Source organism: Spea bombifrons, chromosome 7 (genome assembly GCF_027358695.1).
Source record: "Spea bombifrons isolate aSpeBom1 chromosome 7, aSpeBom1.2.pri, whole genome shotgun sequence".
Taxonomy (NCBI): domain Eukaryota; kingdom Metazoa; phylum Chordata; class Amphibia; order Anura; family Pelobatidae; genus Spea; species Spea bombifrons.
Genome location: NC_071093.1, coordinates 17742764 through 17764558, shown reverse-complemented (window position 1 = coordinate 17764558; position 21795 = coordinate 17742764). Strand labels below are relative to the sequence as shown.

At 40.2% G+C, this 21795-nt stretch overlaps 1 protein-coding gene and 1 long non-coding RNA gene across 2 annotated transcripts in view; both read right to left on the bottom strand.

The window, feature by feature from the left end:
• Positions 1-21795, bottom strand: part of LOC128501308 (potassium voltage-gated channel subfamily H member 8-like) — a 213783-nt gene that overhangs the window by 71356 nt on the left and 120632 nt on the right. The window contains exon 4 of the mRNA XM_053470740.1: positions 5090-5226. Coding sequence (XP_053326715.1) covers positions 5090-5226 — 137 coding nt within the window. The remainder of the gene's footprint in view (positions 1-5089; positions 5227-21795) is intronic.
• On the bottom strand, positions 12930-13332 carry LOC128501311 (uncharacterized). Its single transcript, XR_008355033.1, has 2 exons — positions 13142-13332; positions 12930-13110 (listed from the first exon to the last, which is right to left on the bottom strand). It is a non-coding gene; the product is annotated as an uncharacterized LOC128501311 (long non-coding RNA).

Here is a 21795-nt window from a genome sequence, read left to right as displayed (position 1 = left end):
CGAGTGAAGTCTTGCAGATGGGAAAAAAAAAGGTGATAATTGTGGAGGAAAGCCTTGACCCATGGGAAGAACGTAAAGATCAAGTAGTGCTGGAGAAAAGGTTAGAAGGTGGTGGTCAGACAAAGAAGGGAGAGATGGAGAAATCTGAGATGGAGCATGATCTGCAGAAAAACAGATGAAGTGAGAGTCCCTCGGCATGTGTTGGTCCACTGAAAAAGACCAGAAGAGGATGTCAGGGAGAGGAGTTACATCTGGCAGGGTTGTTAGGTATGTTAAAAGGAAAATCACCCATAAAAAGACAGGGGATATTAAAGGAGACAAAGAAGGTAGACCAGGCAAAGAAGTGATCAAAGAACTGCGAGGTAGGATCTGGAGGGCGATATATTACTGCAATTTTAAGAGAAAAGAGACGGATTGTGTGAACCTCAAAAGAACAAAATGAGAGGGAGGGTGCAATGAGGTTAGAGATGGATGCCTACATCACCACCCTTTCTGCTATCAGGCCTAGGAATTAATTTTACACATTCTGGATGTTTTGCCGATAAGTTGTTTTTTTTTTTTACTGCTTATTCAAGTACCTGATACACAAGAGTAAAACAGGCGTTTCCCACACTGGTTAGACACATGTTTATTCCAAAAGAATGAAAAAGACACAATATCATGTTGCAAGGACAAACCAGCAAGGTGGTACAACAACTGGTTGACATAGTAAAACGGTAGCAAGAGTCACATGTGTTAATACAGAAATGGGAACAAAATCCAACCTGCAAAACAAAAACTTTTTATATTTTATGTCACGGTAGAACAGAAGATCAGTTTTGTAGTTAGAGAAAGGAAACTTTCTACAATTTCTACATGGTGGATTTATTGTGAGGAATGCTACTACAGCCCTCACATGTGAGCACCTTGCTCTGAGTGGGAATGGGAAGACCAAAGGCAAACTGATTTACAGATAGAAGAGGGCTGTATAGCTATAGGTGGGCAAAGGAGAAAAACAAGGACCAGTGGAGTCAGCATGCAAGCCACCTTATGGCAAGTCTCTAAGTAAACAGATGTTTCTGCATATGACTAAACTGAAGCCATTGTGATCTGTCTTTAAGGTCATGCTAATCACAAGTCCAAGTCTACATTGGCTTTCCATTCTTTATGTAGATCTTGGACACATATGAGTATACGCCAATAATTTTACAGCAAGACAGGAGGCTTGATACTTGCATATCCTTCTTTACTGTAACCTCCTAGCAGCAATGAAACAGTTAACATACAGTAGAAAAAAATAACACCCAGTCAAAAAACAACAGAACATATAAAAGCCTGTGCATGTCCCCTCTCTTCCATCTTTCTTTGCTGCTAACCTCCAGGTGAGCACCTTCCATAATTATGTTACCTACACATTACAGAGTACATAAACAGCAAAGTGAGCTGTGTGCTCTCAGCTTCCTTCCTTCGAATATTATATTTTCTCTCCTTTCAGTCAATTAATTGTTTAATCATTTTTCTGTGACATGGTACCCTAAATAAATACATTACGTGCATTAATACACAGAGTGTCTACAGTTTCTGTTTCTAAAAACCATCTCAGAATTTTCCCTTCATGTAAAATTCAAACCAGAGGTCAGGTTACATTTTAATTTCAAGAACATGACTCTGGCCTTTTACTGTTTTTTTTTGTAGAGAAGCTTTGATTCCTACTGAATTAAGGAGGCACAAGAGATGTTGTGTACCATATTGAAACAACATAGATAACTTTACGCAACTAATTGACTAATATTCATTCAGCCAAAAAATGGTATTAAGTGGTATTAAAACATCTGTGATGGCTTTTGTTACATTTTGTCATCATTCTGATTTCCTGAGGTAAAATAGTCCTTAAAGCATTACTCTAGCCCTACCTTGTAAAACGCATACTGGAGACCATTTTGCATGGACTCCAATGCATTTTACTGTATGTAAATTAGTACTTGAATTCTTTAGTTATTGCATATATAAAATTATACTTTTGTCTCATTCCCCCTTTACTTATGTGGTACCAGTTGTCATTGCAACCCAAGCAAATAATTGTAACCAACTAAAACAGTACTCTTCTTAAGTAGCTATCATATTAACCTTAAGCATGCATAATTATAGCTATTTAACACTGACTAGAGGAAGAGTGATCAGTCATCTGATGAAGTTTCACTGGACAGCTGGAGGATCTGCTTGTTTTAAGAACTAAATTAGACTTCCTTGTGGAGTTGCTGTAGCATTTTTTTAATGTTAAATATTAACACATTTTCATACATAGTACATTTTTCTTGACATCTAGCTCCTCCTGTATCTATTTTGTTCTTTTTCTGGTCCAACCTTGAGATGGTGTGATCATAAATATTGGCTGGATCTTTCCATTTCCATACATTAACTAGTGCAGGATTGCTCTACGGCAAGTGAGTGTGAATCACTAAAATACTGTTAAATTTTACATAATTTACCGAGAGCTCTATGTATATTGATTTTATTTTTTTCATGTAATTTTCTATGGAGAACATTTACATTTGAGGATTAAAACTAGAAATAAAAAAGTATCTTTTTTATACTTCTACGCATGGGTATTTTAGTTGTTACACAAAACATTTTCAGATAGTTTTTTTAAATACTAGCAATATACCACCATCGCAACCATTTTAAGAAAAATAATGACGTCAGTAAACGTTATCATGAGTGGTATGGCAGTCCTACGGATATATTTTTCTTAATACTGGCTATATACCACCACCTGGATCGCAGCAATTTTGAAGAGCTTGAACTTAATGGACTTTTGTGTTTTTTGAAATGACAATGGGAGCAAGTGAATTACCTTTCAGGCCCCTTATAGCTAAAGAGTTCTGGGTCCCCAACATGCTACAAACATATAAAATATAAAATGTTTTGTAGGTAAGGTATTAGGCAGTAGGCACTTGGGTGGAATATACCCCCAAAACAGAGTGGACAATTTGAAGGGGTGGCTTAGGGGAAGAAATTCAGGTACGATAGGAAGAGCTAGCTGCCACTACAGCCCTCTGATGCTCCTTATGTTGAGTCTAGTTTTATGTGCTTTGCTATTCGTAGTCATCAAGGAATTTAGAAGGATTTTAATTATATCATACTGTATTTGTGTGGGTGTGCAACTTACTATTCCATTCACAATGATTAAGTATCAGCAGGGTATATATTTGATATAGACATATTTAGTAAAATAACATTTCTTTCTTGGAAGATACTTTTCTATTTGCCCATGTCATTTACTGGTTGTTTTATTGAATATATTTGATATTGCTATCTGTGCTACATATGCTTTTGTTAAGCAAAACAGTTACTAGCTAAAACAGTGCAAGTGCTTGGAATTAAAGTAAAAAATAATTAAACTGCAGATGATTTAATGCCTCACACATGTTATGCCTGTGGTATAGCACTATGAGAATACAGACTCCAAAGGCAAACCTGCACCCTTTTTAAACTCTGTTCCTATGATGTGTCTCTGAAAAGATGCTTTCCATTATTCAGCGCAGCTAAACAGGATAATTTATTGTTTAATAATTTAGGTGGGACTATCGTCAGGGAGCATTTAACATTTTCACTCCCAAAAACAGCTACTATTATCTATAATAGGACGTGCATACATTTACAAGCGTAGTGTTCAGACAAAAAGCAATAACAAGTTTAACAATAGCCAGTGCCATCAACAGTCCTGATTTCAAAATAATGAGTCCTCCATTGCTTTTGATGAGCTTGTCTATATCTGAGTAAGAATATCCATAATTTCTGGATTTTGTATGTAGTAGGTGTGAAGCCAGTGATACAAATAGGATTAGCAATCCAGCAATGGAAAAAATATAATGGTGTGCTCTTGTTTTAAAAAGTGGAAAATCATGTGCTCAATGTAATCCTAAAAATATTATTTGGAGATTTTTAAAAATCTTTTCACGCAAGAACAAGTGAATCTGTCAGCAGCTTTGCCACTCATACAGGTCTTTCTGTGTTTATAAAAGAGTTACCTGTGGCCACGTGAATGGATAGTAAAAAAGATCAGATACATATTTTAAAGTACATGTCACTAATAAAGCACAAGTGTCCATAGGCGTCAATAGCGGGGGGCAAGGGTGGCAATTGCCCCCCTAGATTATTAATTGCCCCCCCCCCTTTTCCCTCCACCAAATTTGGAACCCCCATCTTAAAGTATGGGCACACTGGGCAGTTGCCCAGGTGCCCTGAGTTCTGGGACCCACATAGTGAATCACATTGCTGACAGCAATGGAAGATGTGAAAGGTAATATATGGGGAGAAAGGTGTGTAAGGGCAGCGTATGTGTATATATGTGTGTGTTTGTAAGCTGGTGTGTGTAAGATCAGTGTGTTTATGGGCAGGTGTATGTATAGGGGCAGGTGTGTGTAAGAGCAATGTAGGTAAATGTGCGTATGTGAATTGGTGTGTGTGTGTGAAGGCGGGATGTGTGAGGACAATATATGTCTATACATGTGTGTGTATGGACAGGCGTATGTTAGGGCAGTGTATGTATATATGTGTGTGTGTATGGGCAGGTGTTTGTAAAATCAGTTTGTGTGGGCAGTCGTGTGTAAGGACAGTGTATGTATATGCGTGTTCATGGGCAGCTATGTGTATGGGCAGTGAAAAAACCTTGTCTTATAATCGAACAAATACAGTATATATGGTAACATTTATTTAAAATATTATAATTGCCCCTAATATCTTTAGACCAGCAGGTACAACTGCATGCACAAGATCCTGTGACAGATGTCTAGTTGAGTGCATCTATGCAGCCATGTCCTATATGACCCAGAAATGGCAGCTAGACTTCAAATCACTGACAACACAGAAATGGCACATATGTTTAAGTAACAATATCCTTCAAATCTGTTGGGTACAAAGTCTGTCCTAGAAATAAGGATAGCAACCATAATGTTTGCATAGACACATCTATATGCATACACAAAAGCATAGGCCACAAGAGGAACAGAATCTCACAGGACCTTTCCTGCCTAATTGCAGCCCTGTCAGGGGATTTTCAGGAGGGTTAAGTATAGATGCATGCAATTTTCTTTTGAGCAATACATACATTGTTGAGTTTGATCTTGCTCTTGTCTTGTTTCTGAAGGTGTCCAGACAGATGGTAGAGGACAGCTCTGCTCCTTCTGCGATTGGCATTGAACCCAGGTGGTCTGGTGTCAGTGTATATTTCCAAATCATCCTCCTCTGAATGAAAAGAAAGCAAAGACAATGTTGAACCAAGTCTCAGACTGGTTGGATACCAGTCAGGGTATACCCGAAATAAGGTTCATATCTCATTTTATCATGGGATTGATCATGATTTATTACGTATGTGTTTTTCTTTCTTATGGGCCATCTTAGCCTGATTTTGGTTATGTAGTCCAGTCGTCAGTTGGAGTTTAAATGTTTTTTTGAGCCAACACAGAAAGAATGCAGAATTGCATAGGCTTTTGTGACCACAGAGATATCTAGTGTCCCAACAGCTTATGTTATTCTATATAGGCTTATGTCACTGTGATGGTGTGTATAAGTGCGTTCCTGAAGAAAGGGTTAACTGCTTACAAGAGTCTAAGCTCAGTACTCCAATCTAGTTGATTGATATCTGCTGCTGTAGCAGTTACTGGGGCTTAAAACAAACACACCTTCACAAACAGGTTTTTTTTTCTTCTTCTTCCATTTGTGGATCTCATACAGGCTGTGACAACACTAAGCAGCCTGGGTTTATGTTGTTTGGATGCCTTTTATTTTGCCCTTAAGTAGAGGGAAAATTAAGTGGAGGTGAGGTTTTGTTATATGTTTGACCTGTATATTTTGTCACTGTGAATGTAACAGTGTTGCATACTTTGTATGCAAAGAAGAGTTGGGAACTCCGTGTTCAAACGAAGTCCACTCTACATGTTTTTGCATGTAGGCCCAATAAAAGATGTCCATTTTGAATAAAGACCCCATCTTCTCTTGGGTCACTATGGTTATATCCATTATCCTTATGTAGTCAGACAAAAGCATTTTGTACCTTGATATTTGCAGAAGCTATACTCAAGATCAGTTTACCTTAAGCAACCAATTACTCGTAGCCAATGGTTTATGTTGGAGCCCTCAGCCTCCCCAAGGCCAACGGGGAGGCCTTCCTTCTTGTACCATATGTTCTCTGATTGCCAGGACATATCATATCCAGGCACTTTTTTTATCATGATGGGCCAAGGAGGAGGTTTCGAAAGCTCCACTGGATACTAATTACAAACTACACTTCCAACAGATGATTCGAAGATGATATCCCCACTTGAAACTCTCATGGCTTTGTGTTTAATGGGCTTTCTTCCACATCGTTGTTTCTGAGTCATACAGACGTGATTAACATTTTAAGATTCTACAATTATGTAAATACCCAAGATTATTTTTTTTCTTAACCGTACGCCATAGTTAAAATAATAATGAAATGTTTATCATTTAGCTACATTACTGCCTAAACCTGGCATATGGTTGAGGAGTGAGGTTAGACAGACATGGTTTAGCAAACAATGGACAAAGCTCATGTGGGGAGGAATTTTGTACAGCTGGTGAAACACTGACATGCTGTTCTATAAAGAAATCAAGCATTACAGCTATAGATGCAATTACAGAGGAACTCAAGGAATGGGTAAGACAGAGAGGACGTGGTGGTCTTTTTTTGTCCTTCTGGAAATTAAATGTGTTTGCAATTAATCTTAAGTACCTTTTCTGTCTTGTTTTTCTAAGAGGGTATATAAAACCAACCCCTATTCTGCACAAATTAGATAGAATTCATACAGCCTCCTGCTGAGCTATTTCATGCCTTAAGACTGGTACCCATGTAGTTCTGCAAGTACATTTATTTCACAACAACCCTTTATAGTGTGTGCGTAACACCATGCATATAAATCTTGGTTTTAGACTTGGTTACCTACTGTAGAAAGCCTTGCTAATGAGAGCACGTGACCTTTATATAACAATAACATATGCAGCAAAGTTACTCTAGTTTATTTTAGTATTTGTGCATCTACATGTTGTTTTGTGTTCTGTTTGTTATACTCTCATTTTTTAACCCCTTCAGGACCAGGTTTTTTTTTTACCAGGTATGCGCTAAATGACCAGAGCAGTTTTTGTGTTTTCTGTATTCAACTGTGATTGCCCACTAGCTCATTTAGTGAACCCCCACAAGTAGAGCTTTCTTTTGAAATAATAATTATACAAGTAGTTGAGGAGCCAACTCGTAAGGAGGCCATTTAAGATTTAGTGTTCACTTGCAGAGATTTGCTAACGGATAATGCTGTAGGTGAAAGTTTGGGATCGAATGTGGTTTAATATACAAACAGTGACACCAAAACATTTAAATGGAGTCCAGGAGAAATGGGATTATTTAAAAGTTGAATTATTGAAGATAACAGAAAAATGTATTAGGCTGGTAAGTAAGAGCAAAAAAATAAAGAAATCACTGTGGTACTTCGCAGAAGTGGTACTTCGCAGAAGTGGCCAAAATAGTAAAAACATAAGACGTTAGCCTTTAGTGAATACAAAAAAAACCCCAAAGTGATGAAGATAGACATCTATAAGATTAGGCATAAAGAAGCAAAGCAAGAGGGCGCTCATATTCCGGCGCTCAGCAGTGATGCAGCACGCACCGTGGGAGAGCAGGGAGACAGAGGCCTCGCGATCCCATCGCAGGACTTCTACAAGGTAAGTCAACTTCAAAGGGGGGGAGAGGGTAGATAGTGAGGAGGGGGTAGATAGGGAAAAGGGAATGAGATGGGGTAGATAGGGCAGAAGGGAGAGGGGGTAGATAGGGAGAAAGTAGGGTAGGAAGAATATTGAAATAAAAAGTCAGAATGAGAGAGAGTGAATAGATAGATAACGTGTGGATGAATTGTGTGAATTAATGAGAGAATAAATGAATTAATGTGTGGATGAATTGTGTGAATGAGTGAGAGAAGTAATGAATTTGTGAGAATGCATTAATGAATGTGTAAATAATTTGTGAAATAGTGAAAGAATAAATAATTGTGTGAATGAAAGTGAATTAGTGAGTGACTGTAAAAGTTTATGAATCATAGGTGTATAATTGATTTGTCAAAAAGGCAAAGATGGTATAAGCAGGGTGTTTAAGCATTGGGGACCAAGATGGTACAGACAGGGTGTTTATGGGACAAAGATGGCACAAGTAGCGTGTTTATGGGACACGCTTGGCTGTTTGGGGACAATGTTGACTCATTCTGGGCTGTTTGGGGACAAATATCCTATGTGTGTGTAATTTGGGTGCTGGTCAGGTTCTATGTGGGCAGTATGGATGCCAGGGCTGGCTTTGGGGTGTGCAACCTGTAATCTATGCCTGTAATTTAGGCGGTTTTATCTATACCTTTAATGCTGAGTTTTTATGTGAATTCCAATTGATCTATACCTGCAAAGCTGGGTTTTTGTGTTATTCTGTAGATCAATATCTGCAATGCTATGTTTCCATAAATTATTTATGTTTACCTGCAAATACAGGATTTGTATGTCTTATTCAGTTGATCAATACCTGGAGTGCTGTTTCCATGTGTTATTTATTTGATCTATACCGTCAGTGCTGAGTTTACATGTGATTTCTTGTTGATCTATACCTGCAATGCTGGGTTTGTGTGTTCTGTTGATTTATACCTGCAATGCTATGTTTCCATACATTATTTATGTATACCTGCAAATACATGGTTTTTATGTATGGTTTAGTGAATGAGGGGACAAAGGGACTGATTACTGGGGAAGAGGACCTCTCAATCTCACGGTGCAGTCAGAAGGAGGGAAGACTGCACTGACTCTCACAGTCTTCCTCTGATCTGCAGTCAGTGTGGCAAATATTTTTTTGTGTGTGGTAGCGGAGGGAGTGATTGCATGCTAGGGATATATATATAGATATATTATATATATATATTGGCAGCAGAGGCAAATATCTATCTAATATTTATATATACTGGCAGCAGGGTGTAATATTAATATATATCGGCAGCAGGGTCCCATATTAAAGAACGAAATATAACTGCCAGTTCAGCTGTTATTTTGAAATCATATTTCAATCAAGGTCTTTCCTTCAAAGAGATAAGTACATGTTATGTATGTCTTAAGCATATATATATATATATATATATATATATATAGTGTATATGTAGCGTTTTATAATTGCCCCCCACTTTGGTCCCTGTCCCCCCATGTGCCCCCCTAAATATGAAAGCTGGAGACGCCACTGGTGAAAGGATCTTAATATATATAGCTTGGAAGAAAGACGTGCCAGGGGGGATATGATATGAAACATTTAAATACTTAAAGGGAGTCAACGTGATAAAGGAAGAAAGTTTATTTCAAAGAAGAAATACTACCAAAACAAGAGGACATAGTCTAAAGCTAGAGGGGAAAAGGTTTAAAAGTGACAACAGGAATTATTACTTTACTGAAAGGGATAGGCATAAGGCTAAGCTAGACATAAGAGGTTGGACAGACTGGATGGGCCAAATGGTTCTTATGTGCCGTCACTTGCTCTGTTTCTATATATAAATTATCATTTAGTATGAAAAATACTAATCAATGCAAATGGGAAACAAAAATGTATTTAGGTATTTGTCCTGTTTTTGGAAACACCTCATATGCCTCAAATTTTCATTTATTTAGGCACTTACAGGGTTTAATATAAATGGCACGGATCACTGTTTCTATACAAGATTTTTTTTAAATGTGGTATGCTGGGAGTTGGGCCCCAATAGTGAACCTAAGTGATAATACTCCATCAAGAGGAGATCAATCTGACCTCATTAACCCTACCGTGCCAAGATACATGAGGGAAGGCTCAACGTTGCAGGTCACTACGCAGTTGGATCAGTAATCTAGGGAAGTTTTCTCGAAAAACCGCGGTTAGATCCCTTGGGACCCATAAACCCAAGTATTTAATGCTATCACAACATCATATGTAGGGAAATGAAGCCTTAATCACCTGTGCCTCTTCCGGGAGCAATCAAACATTCAGGATCTCTGATTTATCTGCATTAATCTTGAAGTAAGAGTGGGAGCTGTAAACCTGCAGCTACTCATGTATATGCGGTAGAGAAACGAAGGGCTGAAATATTGCAAAAAGTAGATCGTCCGCATACGTGGAAACTTTAAGTGTGTGATCTGAGCAGGCCAATCCATGAATGCTGTGGTTGTCCCGGATTGCTTGCAGGAAAGGCTCAAGGGAAATGGCAAACAAAAGGGGGGGGACAAGGGGCAACCTTTTGAATCGGGAAGGAGTCTGTGAGGGCCCCATTCAGGCAAATCCACGCAGAAGGTGGACGTGTATAAGGAGGTGATCCAATGAAGCCAAAATCTACCAAAGCCCAGGGTCTGGAGGGTCTGGAACATGAAATCCCACGTAACCCTATCAAACGCCATTTCTGCGTCGGTTGACAAAAGAAGGATCTTCTGGCCGGTCTCCTGGGCGTGATGTATAGTGTTCAATGCCCTGTAAGTCCCATCTCGTACCTCCCTACCTATAATAAAGCCCGATTGGTCCAGATGAATCAAAGATCCCAGAACCCGTGTTTAGGAGGGAAATAGTGAAATAATGGATCCTTGCCCTCCTTAGGTAACACTGATATCAATGTGGATGCAATTGTTCACCTTCTGGTATAGGATTGAGTAGTGATGTGGTGTTTGTAAGTGTTCCCAAAAGACCCGATAGTATCTAAGGGGGAGCCCATCCGGACCCGGAGCCTTCCCAGATGCCATAGATGTCACAGCGGTCAAAATTTCCTAGGTAGTGATCTCACTTTCCAGATCCTCCGCTTGATCCGCAGAGAGTCTGTGGCGTACATGAGCATCTAGGTACTCCCTGATAAGGAAGGAGTCTGCAATTTCGATGGGAGAACAAGAGGTTAGGCCCCGAGGCGTCTTACTTATATAGCGTGATTGTTGTTTAGACCGCAGTGCCCTCTCAGAAAATACCATTACCCAACTGTCAGCCTCACTCGAACCTCTCTTACCTTCCTTGTTAACCCTTTCCTGCCCAGACACAGCAGCCTCTTTTTACAACAACACACTTGCTTCATCCCTCAACACCATAGCTCCAATTACTACAAGTTACCCCCGACAATTTAAACGCCAACCATGGCATACCAAAACCACACGGTATCTTCAGAAGTGCTGCCGCACAGCTGAGCGCTACTTCAGAAAATCAAAATCCAGCGAAGACTTTACTCATTATAAATTCATGCTTCACACCTACAACTCTGCCCTCTCTCTCGCCAAACAGCTCTACTTCTCCACTCTCATATCCTCTCTTTCTTCCAACCCACGACGCCTTTTTTCTACTTTCAACTCCCTTCTCTGTCCCTCCACACCCACACCACAAACCTCTCTCACTGCCCAAGATCTTGCTACCCACTTCAAAGAGAAGATCGAGACTATTAGAAAAGACCTCTCTTCCTTACAACTCCCTCCTACACCACTCAACCCCACCCTCTCTACTCCTACTATACTAACTGCCTTTTCCCCTACAACCGAAGAAGAGATAGCCACTCTTCTTTCTTCCTCTCACCCAACAACCTGTCCCCTTGACCCCATCCCTTCACACCTCACAAAGTCTCTATGTCCATCCCTTGGTCCATCACTTACCCACCTATTTAATCTTTCTCATATCATCTGGATCTGTACCATCTGCCTTCAAGCATGCGCTAATCACACCAATTCTAAAGAATCCTTCCTCAGACCCCGTCTGTTTGACTAACTACGGCCCATCTCTCTGCTTCCTTTTACCTCTAAGCTGCTTGAACGGATTGTGTACAATCGCCTCACTAACTTCCTCTCCTCTAATTCCCTCCTTGACCCTCTACAGTCTGGTTTCAAACCCCTTCACTCTACTAAAACAGCTCTAACAAAAGTCTCCAATGACTTGCTCTCTGCCAAAGCTAAAGGTCACTACTCTATTCTAATACTACTGGATCTCTCTGCTGCTTTCGATACTGTTGATCACCACCTTCTTCTTGACTCACTTGCTTCTATGGGCATTCGAGATACAGCTCTCTCCTGGATCTCCTCATATCTGTCTAACCGTTCCTTCTCTGTCAACTTCTCAGACAACACATCATCGCCCCTTCCACTTTCGGTTGGTGTCCCCCAAGGTTCAGTCCTTGGCCCTCTGCTGTTCTCTCTTTATACTTCCTCTCTTGGCAAACTAATCAACTCATTTGGCCTCCAGTATCATCTATATGCAGATGATACCCAAATCTACCTATCTTCTCCTGATCTCTCTCCATCTCTCATGTCCCGGATCACCAGCTGCTTGTCTGCTATTTCTTCATGGATGTCACAACACTACCTGAAACTTAATCTTTCTAAAACGGAACTCATTATCTTCCCTCCCTCCATCTCCACTCCACTACCTGAATTCTCTATCACCATTAACAACACAACTATCTCTCCTACTAACCAGGCCCGATGCCTTGGGGTCATCCTTGACTCAAACCTCTCCTTCATCCCTCACATTCAGTCCCTCGCCAGATCTTTCCGCCTGCACCTAAAAAACATCTCTCGTATCCGCCCATTCCTCACCCAAGAATCCACAAAAACTCTGGTTCATTCACTTATCATTTCCCGTCTTGACTACTGCAACACTCTTCTGGTTGCGACTCTCTCCTCTACAGTCTATCCTAAATGCCGCTGCTAGGCTCATCTTCCTTGCACGTCGCTCCTCTTCTGCTTCCCCTCTCTGTGAAACCCTCCACTGGCTCCCGATTACCTTTAGAATTAAATTTAAGATCCTGGTACTGACATATAAGGCCATCCACAATACTGCTCCTCCATACATTTCTGACCTCATTAGCAAATACTCTCCTACTCGATCCCTACGTTCCTCCCATGGGCTAAGGCTCTCCACCTCACTTGTCACCTCTTCCTTTTCCCGTCTACAAGATTTCACTCGAGCTGCCCCATATCTCTGGAATCTGCTCCCAAGGAACCTTCAGAATTCACCCTCCCTCCCGACATTCAAGAAACATCTAAAAACCCACTTCTTCAGAGAAGCATACCATCTTAGCTGCTAGAACATCCTTGTCATCGATACTCCCACCACAATACCTCTCACCAATACCCTCTATACCCTCTATACCCTCTATGCCTTATGTTTATCACCCCATTTTCCCTCTAGATTGTAAGCTTGCGAGCAGGGCTCTCTCCACCAAATGTATCGGTTTGTCTTAGTCTGTCAATTCTTGTCTTGTCATATCCCTTGAATTTATGTATTGTATTAAGCGCTGCGTAAACTGTTGGCGCTATATAAATAAAAGATAATAATAATAATAATAATAATAAAGTGGCCACTCTTGTTACCATGTTCATAGAAAAGGGTCCTAGTGCGTAAAAAAAATCTTTGGATGTTATAATTGAGCAACGTACTCAGGTGACGCCGCAGTGACACCATTTCTAGATATGTGTGCTCATTGCATGACTGTTTAGGGAGTGATTCCATAGTGGCAATGCATTGCGTGAGGTCCAAGATCTCCTGAGTTCTCAGGGGCTTTAAGTGGGAAACCTTACCAATAAAGATCCCCCAAACTGTGCATTAATGAGCCTCCCAAGTGGATGAGTGTCCCACCTCCGAGCTCACATTCTCCAGAAAGAAGTGTTTCAGGTGATCGATGATCCCCTGGACCGTATCTTCATCCGACAGTAAATATTCATTTAGACGCCAAGACGTGGTAGTTAGAGGAAAGAGGTGTGCATGGAAACGCAAGGTAACCGGGGGGTAATCCGAAATCTCTGCAGTACCAATGAAGCATCCTTCCAGTGAACCTAAGTGATAATAATCCATCAAGAGGAGATCAATTCTGGAGTATGATCTGTGAGGGGTAGAATAGCAGGTAAAATCTCTTCCATCAGGATGGAGAGCTCTCCAACAGTCAACTAGTCTATACTTCCGGAAGATAGAGTTGAATTGCTTGATGTGGGAAGGAGGCGTATGAGAGGCCCCTGAAGTGGTATCTTAGCGGGGATTGGGGGGCATATTAAAGCCAGAACTCCTCTTTTAAACTCTAGGGAACGGAGAATGCGGGCTAAGGTGGAGCATTGCCCCCCGATTGGGAAGGTAGATGGAGGCGAAAGTAAACACCTGATTGTGAATAGTACCTTTAACATACGTAAATCTCCCATTAGGGTCTTCTCCAGTGTCCGTCAGCAGAAATGGGGTGTGTCGCAAAAACAGAATGGCAGTCCCTCTAGATTTAGAGTCCATGAAATTACTAGCATAAGTCAGCAGGAACGCAGAATCACGGAATGGCGCAGCCTGAGATCCCCAAAAAGTGAGTCTCCTGTAGCAAAACTACTGACGGGGCAGCTTGACGTAGATTTTTAAACACCCGAGCCCTCTTCTCTGGGACATTAAGACCCAGGACATCAAGGCAAGAGGAGGGGTTTCAGTGCAGATGACAGATGAGCAGTCAGAAAAAAAGTACACAAATAAAAAGGTATAATCCACACTACTCCACACCCAATGCCCACATTTTATAACAATGCAATTGTAACCCCAAAAACAACACCCCCCTGCACAAAAAAGAGATTGCGATCTATCCACAACAACAAAACAGAATCCATAATTCCGCCCTCCCCCCGCGTGACCAGACCCAAATGCAACTAACAAACTGTAAAAAATTATCTTTCATCCAAATAGGTGACATGCTGTAATTATATAAAATAAAAAACATTTTTAATATTTGTTATTCACAAAGGAGGTAGTGGTTGCTCTAAATGAAGCTACTGTTATACCGATAGGCCCACTAAAATACTGAGTTTTAGGTGTTCCTTGGTGACCACTCCAAACCAGGACTAAATGGGCTTGATCTCTCCACCTCAATCAGATACCCTCAAATCCAGGCTATCTGTGCGCCTTACAGGACCCCAAGCAATCATCCTAGATAGAGTTATCTGATCGGTGGAAAGTTCAATACAAATAAACTCAGAAAACACTTATAATGACATAACAAATACCCTGTAAAACTCCCACCAAAACAATAGGAACTTCTGTACTGCAACTCTTTGTCCATGGCACATGTGTTAGGATTATTTATCATTTTACTTATATTAAAACTGCTGTCAAACCATACTATTTCATTTCTCCCATGTAAATATTTTGCAGACTGCAAGTTATTGTAATAATGTGCAGTAAGTAAGTTCTGTTACCATGTTTCAATCCTTTTAAGGCAGAAATATATTTGGTCTGTTAGCTATATTGTCGATATCATAAAATATGTATCATCAAGACTGGGCAAGAATTGGTATCCAGTTTATATTTGGTAGTCATAAATACACCTTGTAACAAACGGATGTGGTCAGTTTTTGCTTGGCTCAATCACTGAGGTAATCTAAAGTCAGATGCAGTTACTTGATTATTCCTGATTACTGAGGTAAACATCAGGTGCCTTGAATTCTTTGTGGTGAAGTTAATCAATATATGTGAAAGTGGATTAACATCAAGCTCTAGGTTGGAGTTTTTACAACTGAAGAAGAGGAGCAAAGGTCCCAGCAGGGATATTGAAGCATGGACACAGGCACACTGAGAGCCAATTACAGAGGATGTGTTCTCAGGCATATCTGGTCCATGATTTTACAGATGATTTGTCCTGTTAGAGGAGGACAAACAAAATGAGATTGTATGTAACCCCTTCTTTACAGATCCTAGAGCTTTTTCACATTTTTTAGCTTATATTTGTTTAACCCCTTTTCATTTTGAGTGTATCCACACCAATTATATAGCCAGGGCTTTCTTTTCATAGCACTAGATGTAGTCTTTAACATTTATCATGTATAGTATGTTGAAAAAATATGATTTTTATGTAATAATTGTCACTAAACTAGTTAAGTTGAGCAAAGCACCCCAAAATAAATTGGTCTTTGTTTTTTTAGTATCTTGTTGCACAGGTTATATGCAAATGCAGATATATTCACCATAAACATATTAAATAAATATTTTTCTGGTACACCCTCTTTTGAGATCCCCATCACCTTAATCACCAGTCTGCCTGAAGGTAATGGAAGCTGTAATCCACAAAAGCTAATTTATCAATTTTTTTGTTAAAAAGTAAATATATTTATAATTTATAACAACATGTTGTAGGTAGTTTTATTATTTCAATAAAATAAATTACATTTTGTTCATTTTGACTACAATTTTTTTTTCCTATAAAGTCTAAAGATTGAACTTCATAATCACTGTATTGAAAGCTACATAGATCCAGAATAAATAGGTCTGAAGTGGCCATTATAAAATTATAAAACTCAGAACTCCACTTAGCTGATGTAGTGCCACGACAGCTGCAGACACTTCATTTGGAAGAAAACTCTGGTATAGGCTAGGTTTCCACTTGGGTTTTTTTGCTAAAAACGCCCATAAAAACGCCAATTCAGCCACACAGCGTTTTTTTAGTGAAAAAACGCTGCGGCAAAAAGCTGTTCTTCAATAGGAAATCGCACAATGCCATATCCACTTGGCGTTTTTCTGTTTGGTGTTTTTTCAGTCCTTTGTGGCGTTTTTCTGCTTTTTTGGGCTCTTTGGCAGTAATTCAAAATCGCAGCATGTTGACACTCTGGCGTTTTTTGCAAGGAAATCTAAATCCAATAGAAGTCTATGGGAGAGAAAAAACACCATGAAAAAGCCATGTGGGTTTTGCCTCGGCGTTTTTTATGGCGTTTTTCCCACAGTTACAACGCAGAGGATGGACCCAGTATCTGTGTGTCCTACGAGAAATAGGCTGGAAACAAACAGTTTCACACAAAACAAAGTTCATATTGAATTTTACACCATTTGGAACAAACATGCCATTACAAACAAACATACCCGACGCATCAACTGGATCCTGCGTGACAAAAGCAGCAGCAAACAATTTGCACCATCATTTGGGGCCAATCTTCCTAGACATTCGGAATAAAGCATGCCTTACAAACCACAGAAAAGAGACAAAAGGGTCCGCCGGGGCGTGTTTAAGTAGAACTCTACCAAGAAAATGACATCAGGAGGGGGCAGATACTTGCCATTTATCCTAATCCCTAATCCTAATCAGCTGGGTGACAATTCTAACGTGTAAAGGCTGGAAAAACTGCCTAAGGTCAAAAAATTTCCACAGAAAGGCTAAAACAACAGAAAAAACTCCAGAAAAAACGCCAAAACGCAGGAGAATGCAGTGGCAGTTTTCTTGCCGTTTTTCGTGGCGTTTTTCATCAAGAAAAAAATGCAGGACAAACACCCAAGTGGAAACCTAGCCATATGGAGAATACATGGGAACAGACACTGCATAGCTATCCCATACTGTCACTCAGAGCATTTACCGTGAACACTCCGGAACTTTGTTATTTTGCTAGACCTTTCTTCATAGTAATAATAATTGCATTATATATATATATATATATATATATATATATATATATATATATATATATATATGTTGATATATTACCTTGAGTGTCTGATGCATTCTGATAATCCTTTAAACCTGAGCTAGTGTTTGCATGTTTTATGCTGCTTTAAGCTAACAATCAGGGCTATCACCAGAGGGGCACGCCCAGTCGACCTGCTTTCTCCCCTGAGTGAGCAGGAAGCAGGCTCCCCTGCTTACCTGCATGGAAAGCACCCAGCAGGGTAATGTAACTTGCATTATTTGATCCCACAATACTAGAAACATTTGTTTGAGGTTGGCCCCCTCAGGCCCCTAACACCAGCTAAACTACCCGTCCCCTGGACATGCCCCTAAGCCGGCGCTGCGGTTCATGGGCGCACACATAGCATGTGAAGAGGGAGCAGCAGAGACTTTAATATGAAGTCGGTCCCTCCATTGCAGCTATAACAGCTTCAACTCTTCTGGAAAGGCTTTCCACAAGATTTCGGTGTGTTTCTGTGGGATTTGTTTGCCAATTCATCCAGTAGAGCAGTGCTCCTCAACCATCTCCTCAAGGCACACCTAACATTCCAGGATTTAGGTATTACTAAATTACTAAACTGCTGACCTACTGGGATTTTCACGCATAACCATCTCTAGGGTTTAAAGAGAATGGTCCGAAAACAGAAAATATCCATTGAACGGCAGTTGTGTGGACTAGAATTCCTTGTTGATGTCAGAGGTCAGAGGAGAATGGGCAGACTGGTTTGAGCATCGTTTAAACACGACAGCCTACCTGAGTATTGTTGTTGACCATGTCCATCAGGATAATGCACCATGTCACAAAGCTCACATCATCTCAAACTGGTTTCTTGAACATGACAATGAGTTCACTGTACTCCAATGGCCTTCAGAGTCACCAGGTCTCAATCCAACAGAACACCTTTGGGATATGGTGGAACGGGAGATTTGCATCATGGATGTGCAGCAAACAAATCTGCAGCAACTGCGTGATTCCATCATGTCCTTATGGACCAAAATCTCTGAGCAATGTTTCCAGCACCTTGTAGAAAATATGCCACGAAGAATGAAGGCAGTTCTGAAGGCAAAAGAGGGTCCAACCCTGTACTAGCAAGGTGTCCCTAATAAAACAGCCAGTGAGTGTATATACTGTATAGTGTTAGTAGGTGTGTTTTAGTGTATGTTGTTGGATAGTGTGTGCATGTAAATAAGAGTCTGGTGTTAGTGTGTGCGTATGGTGCGTGCTATATGGCATTAGCATGAGTGTGTATATCTGCATGTAGTGTTAGAGTGTGCGTGTACTGGTGCATGGGGTTATGGTGTTAATTTTTGTGAACATATGATGTCAGCGTGTGTGTCTATTATGTTAGTGTATGAGGTTAGCATGAGTGTATGTGTGTTAGTATTTGGTCTTAGCTTGTGTGTGTGGGTGTCAGCATTTGATGTTGTCAGGAGTATGGTGTTGAAGTGTCAGGGGTGGGTATAGGGTTAATGGCACCTGTGAAGAGGAGAAGATGAGGAGGGCTATTAAAGCTAGTTTGTATGTTAGCATGGATGGATGACAGGGAGGGCTTGATGATATACAGGATCCAGGTGCCACTAACCTTGTTAGTGGAGCTTTGCTCTTGTTCATGTAAGTTGTGCTGATGGGAGGACCTAAAGGCAGAGTGATGGGTGGGACAGTGGGATGGACATGGAGCAGGCTGATGGGAGGGGCATTATTCATGTACTGGGCCCCAAGATTTCTGATGGTGGCTAGTGATGGGAAGTTCGGATCATTAAAGTGAATCGGATCATTTCGATTCGTTCACTGAAATGATCCGATTCATGATCCGGATCTTCGGATCACTCAGTGTGTCTGCACGGAGTTACTGTTTTCCAGTAACTCCGTGCAGGCACACTAACGATTGGCCCCGCCCCTTTCATTATGAATCCTCCCCCCTGCCTCCAGTGATGTCAATGAAGGCAGAGAGTCGTTCAAAGATTCGGATCTTACAGGGATCCGAATCTTACAGTGATCCGGATCACTGTAAGATCCGGATCATTGTAAGATCCGGATCATTGTAAGATCCGGATCTTTGAACGACTCTCTGCCTTCATTGGCATTCTAATCATTAAGAGAATGTCACCATACTGTTATAAATAAATACATTAATAATCACTGCCCCCAGGATTTACATTCCCCTTTACCTGCAACTGCACCTTAAGCTAACTTTATTAAATTAATTAAATTAACCCTCACCATTAAATTAACCCTAAACACACCATCAACCATGACTGCCCTAAAATTAACCCTTAACACCCCATCAACCATGACTGCCCCTAAAATTAACCCTTAACACCCCATTAACCATAACTGCCCCCAAATTAACCCTAAACACCCCATTAAGCATAACTGCCCCTAAATTAACCCTAAACACCCCGTTAAGCATAACTGCCCCCAAATTAACCCTAAACACCCCATTAAGCATAACTGCCCCCAAATTAACCCTAAACACCCCATTAAGCATAACTGCCCCCAAATTAACACTAAAGACCCCATTAAGCATAACTGCCCCCAAATTAACACTAAAGACCCCATTAAGCATAACTGCCCCAAATTAACCCTAAACACCCCATTAAGCATAACTGCCCCCAAATTAACCCTAAACACCTCATTAAGCATAAATGCCCCTAAATTAACACTAAAGACCCCATTAAGCATAACTGCCCCCAAATTAACCCTAAACACCTCATTAAGCATAACTGCCCCTAAATTAACACTAAAGACCCATTAAGCATAACTGCCCCCAAATTAACCCTAAACACCTCATTAAGCATAACTGCACCTAAATTAACACTAAAGACCCCATTAAGCATAACTGCCCCTAAATTATCCTTAAACACCCCATTAAGCATAACTGCCCCCAAATTAACACTAAAGACCCCATCAACCATACCAATTTATTAGGTAATTTATCTGGAGTACATGCAATTAATTTAGGGGCAGTTATGGTTAATGGAGTATTTAGGGTTAATTTCAGGGGGCGTTATGGTTAATGGGGTCTTTAGGGTTAATTTCAGGGGCCGTTATGGTTAATGGGATCTTTACGGTTAATTTCAGGGGCAGTTATGGTTGATGGGGTATAAGGGTTAATTTTATGCTGATGACTGAGGGTTAATTTAATTAATTTAATAAAGTTAACTGTAGGTGCAGTTATAGGTAAAGGGGGGCAAACTCAGGGGAATCTAAATCCTGGGGGCAGTGTGAACATTATTAATGTATTTATTTATAAAAGTATGGTATCAGTGATATTCTCTGAATGATTCGAATCTCTGTAAGATTCGGATCCTTGTAAGATCCGGATCCCTGTAAGATTCGAATCATTCGACTCTTCGGTTCATTCGACTCTTCGGTTCATTCGACTCTTCGGTTCATTCGACTCTTCGGTTCATTCGACTCTTCGGTTCATTCGACTCTTCGGATCATTCGACTCTTTGAACGACTCTCTGACTCTATGAGTCATCGTTCCTGTGAGAATTAATGAGCTGTAACCTGACCCCAGAGTGCTCTGCAGATGACTCACAGCTCTAGGATCAGGTTACAGCTGCATGATGATTCACAGACTGAACCGCTACAAACGAATCGTTCAGTCTAGTGAACCGACTCATCCGGATCACTAAAAAGAACCGGATCAAATGAACGATTCGTTCATGATCCGTTCATCACTAATGGTGGCCCTGCTAACAATGATTTGTCCTGCTCTATTAATGTGAAAACATTCTATATTTCACCTTGTTGCTTTTCTCTAAATGATTAACAGAAAAAAGGCTAAATGCTGAAAAATGATTCACCCAAGATGCAGATTTTGGAAGACTGAATACTATCTTTTTAGAAAAAGATTAATCCCAGCTAACAAGCCATGCTCAACAATGAATTATGTACAGAGGTTATGCTCCTATGATTTGTTTGATCTCTATCTTGACATATTATGTAAACTACTTATTAGAGTATTGTAACACATGCATAAGAAGTCTCCAAAGGGTAGCTCACAAGCCATACTGGTATACTGGCTACTGCTGAGTAAATTTCAAAAATTCAATATACTCCGTGTCTAAAGTGAATGAATACATATTCAACAATACAGCAAGTGTATCAATACTCCAAACGTACACTTTTTTCAATTAATGTTGTAGCTTTCAAAATTGTCCTTATACCATACATCTTGAAGATTCTCATAAGGATTAAAATACTCTGAACCTAGATGTACAAATCTGAATGAAGCAATCAAGAGTAATGTATTTTCAAAAGAGATTAAGTTACTAAGTTACTAAGACACATATTTATCAAGTTCTGATATGTGAGGTTATGTTAGGTCTAAAAACCTGTTTTCTGTTA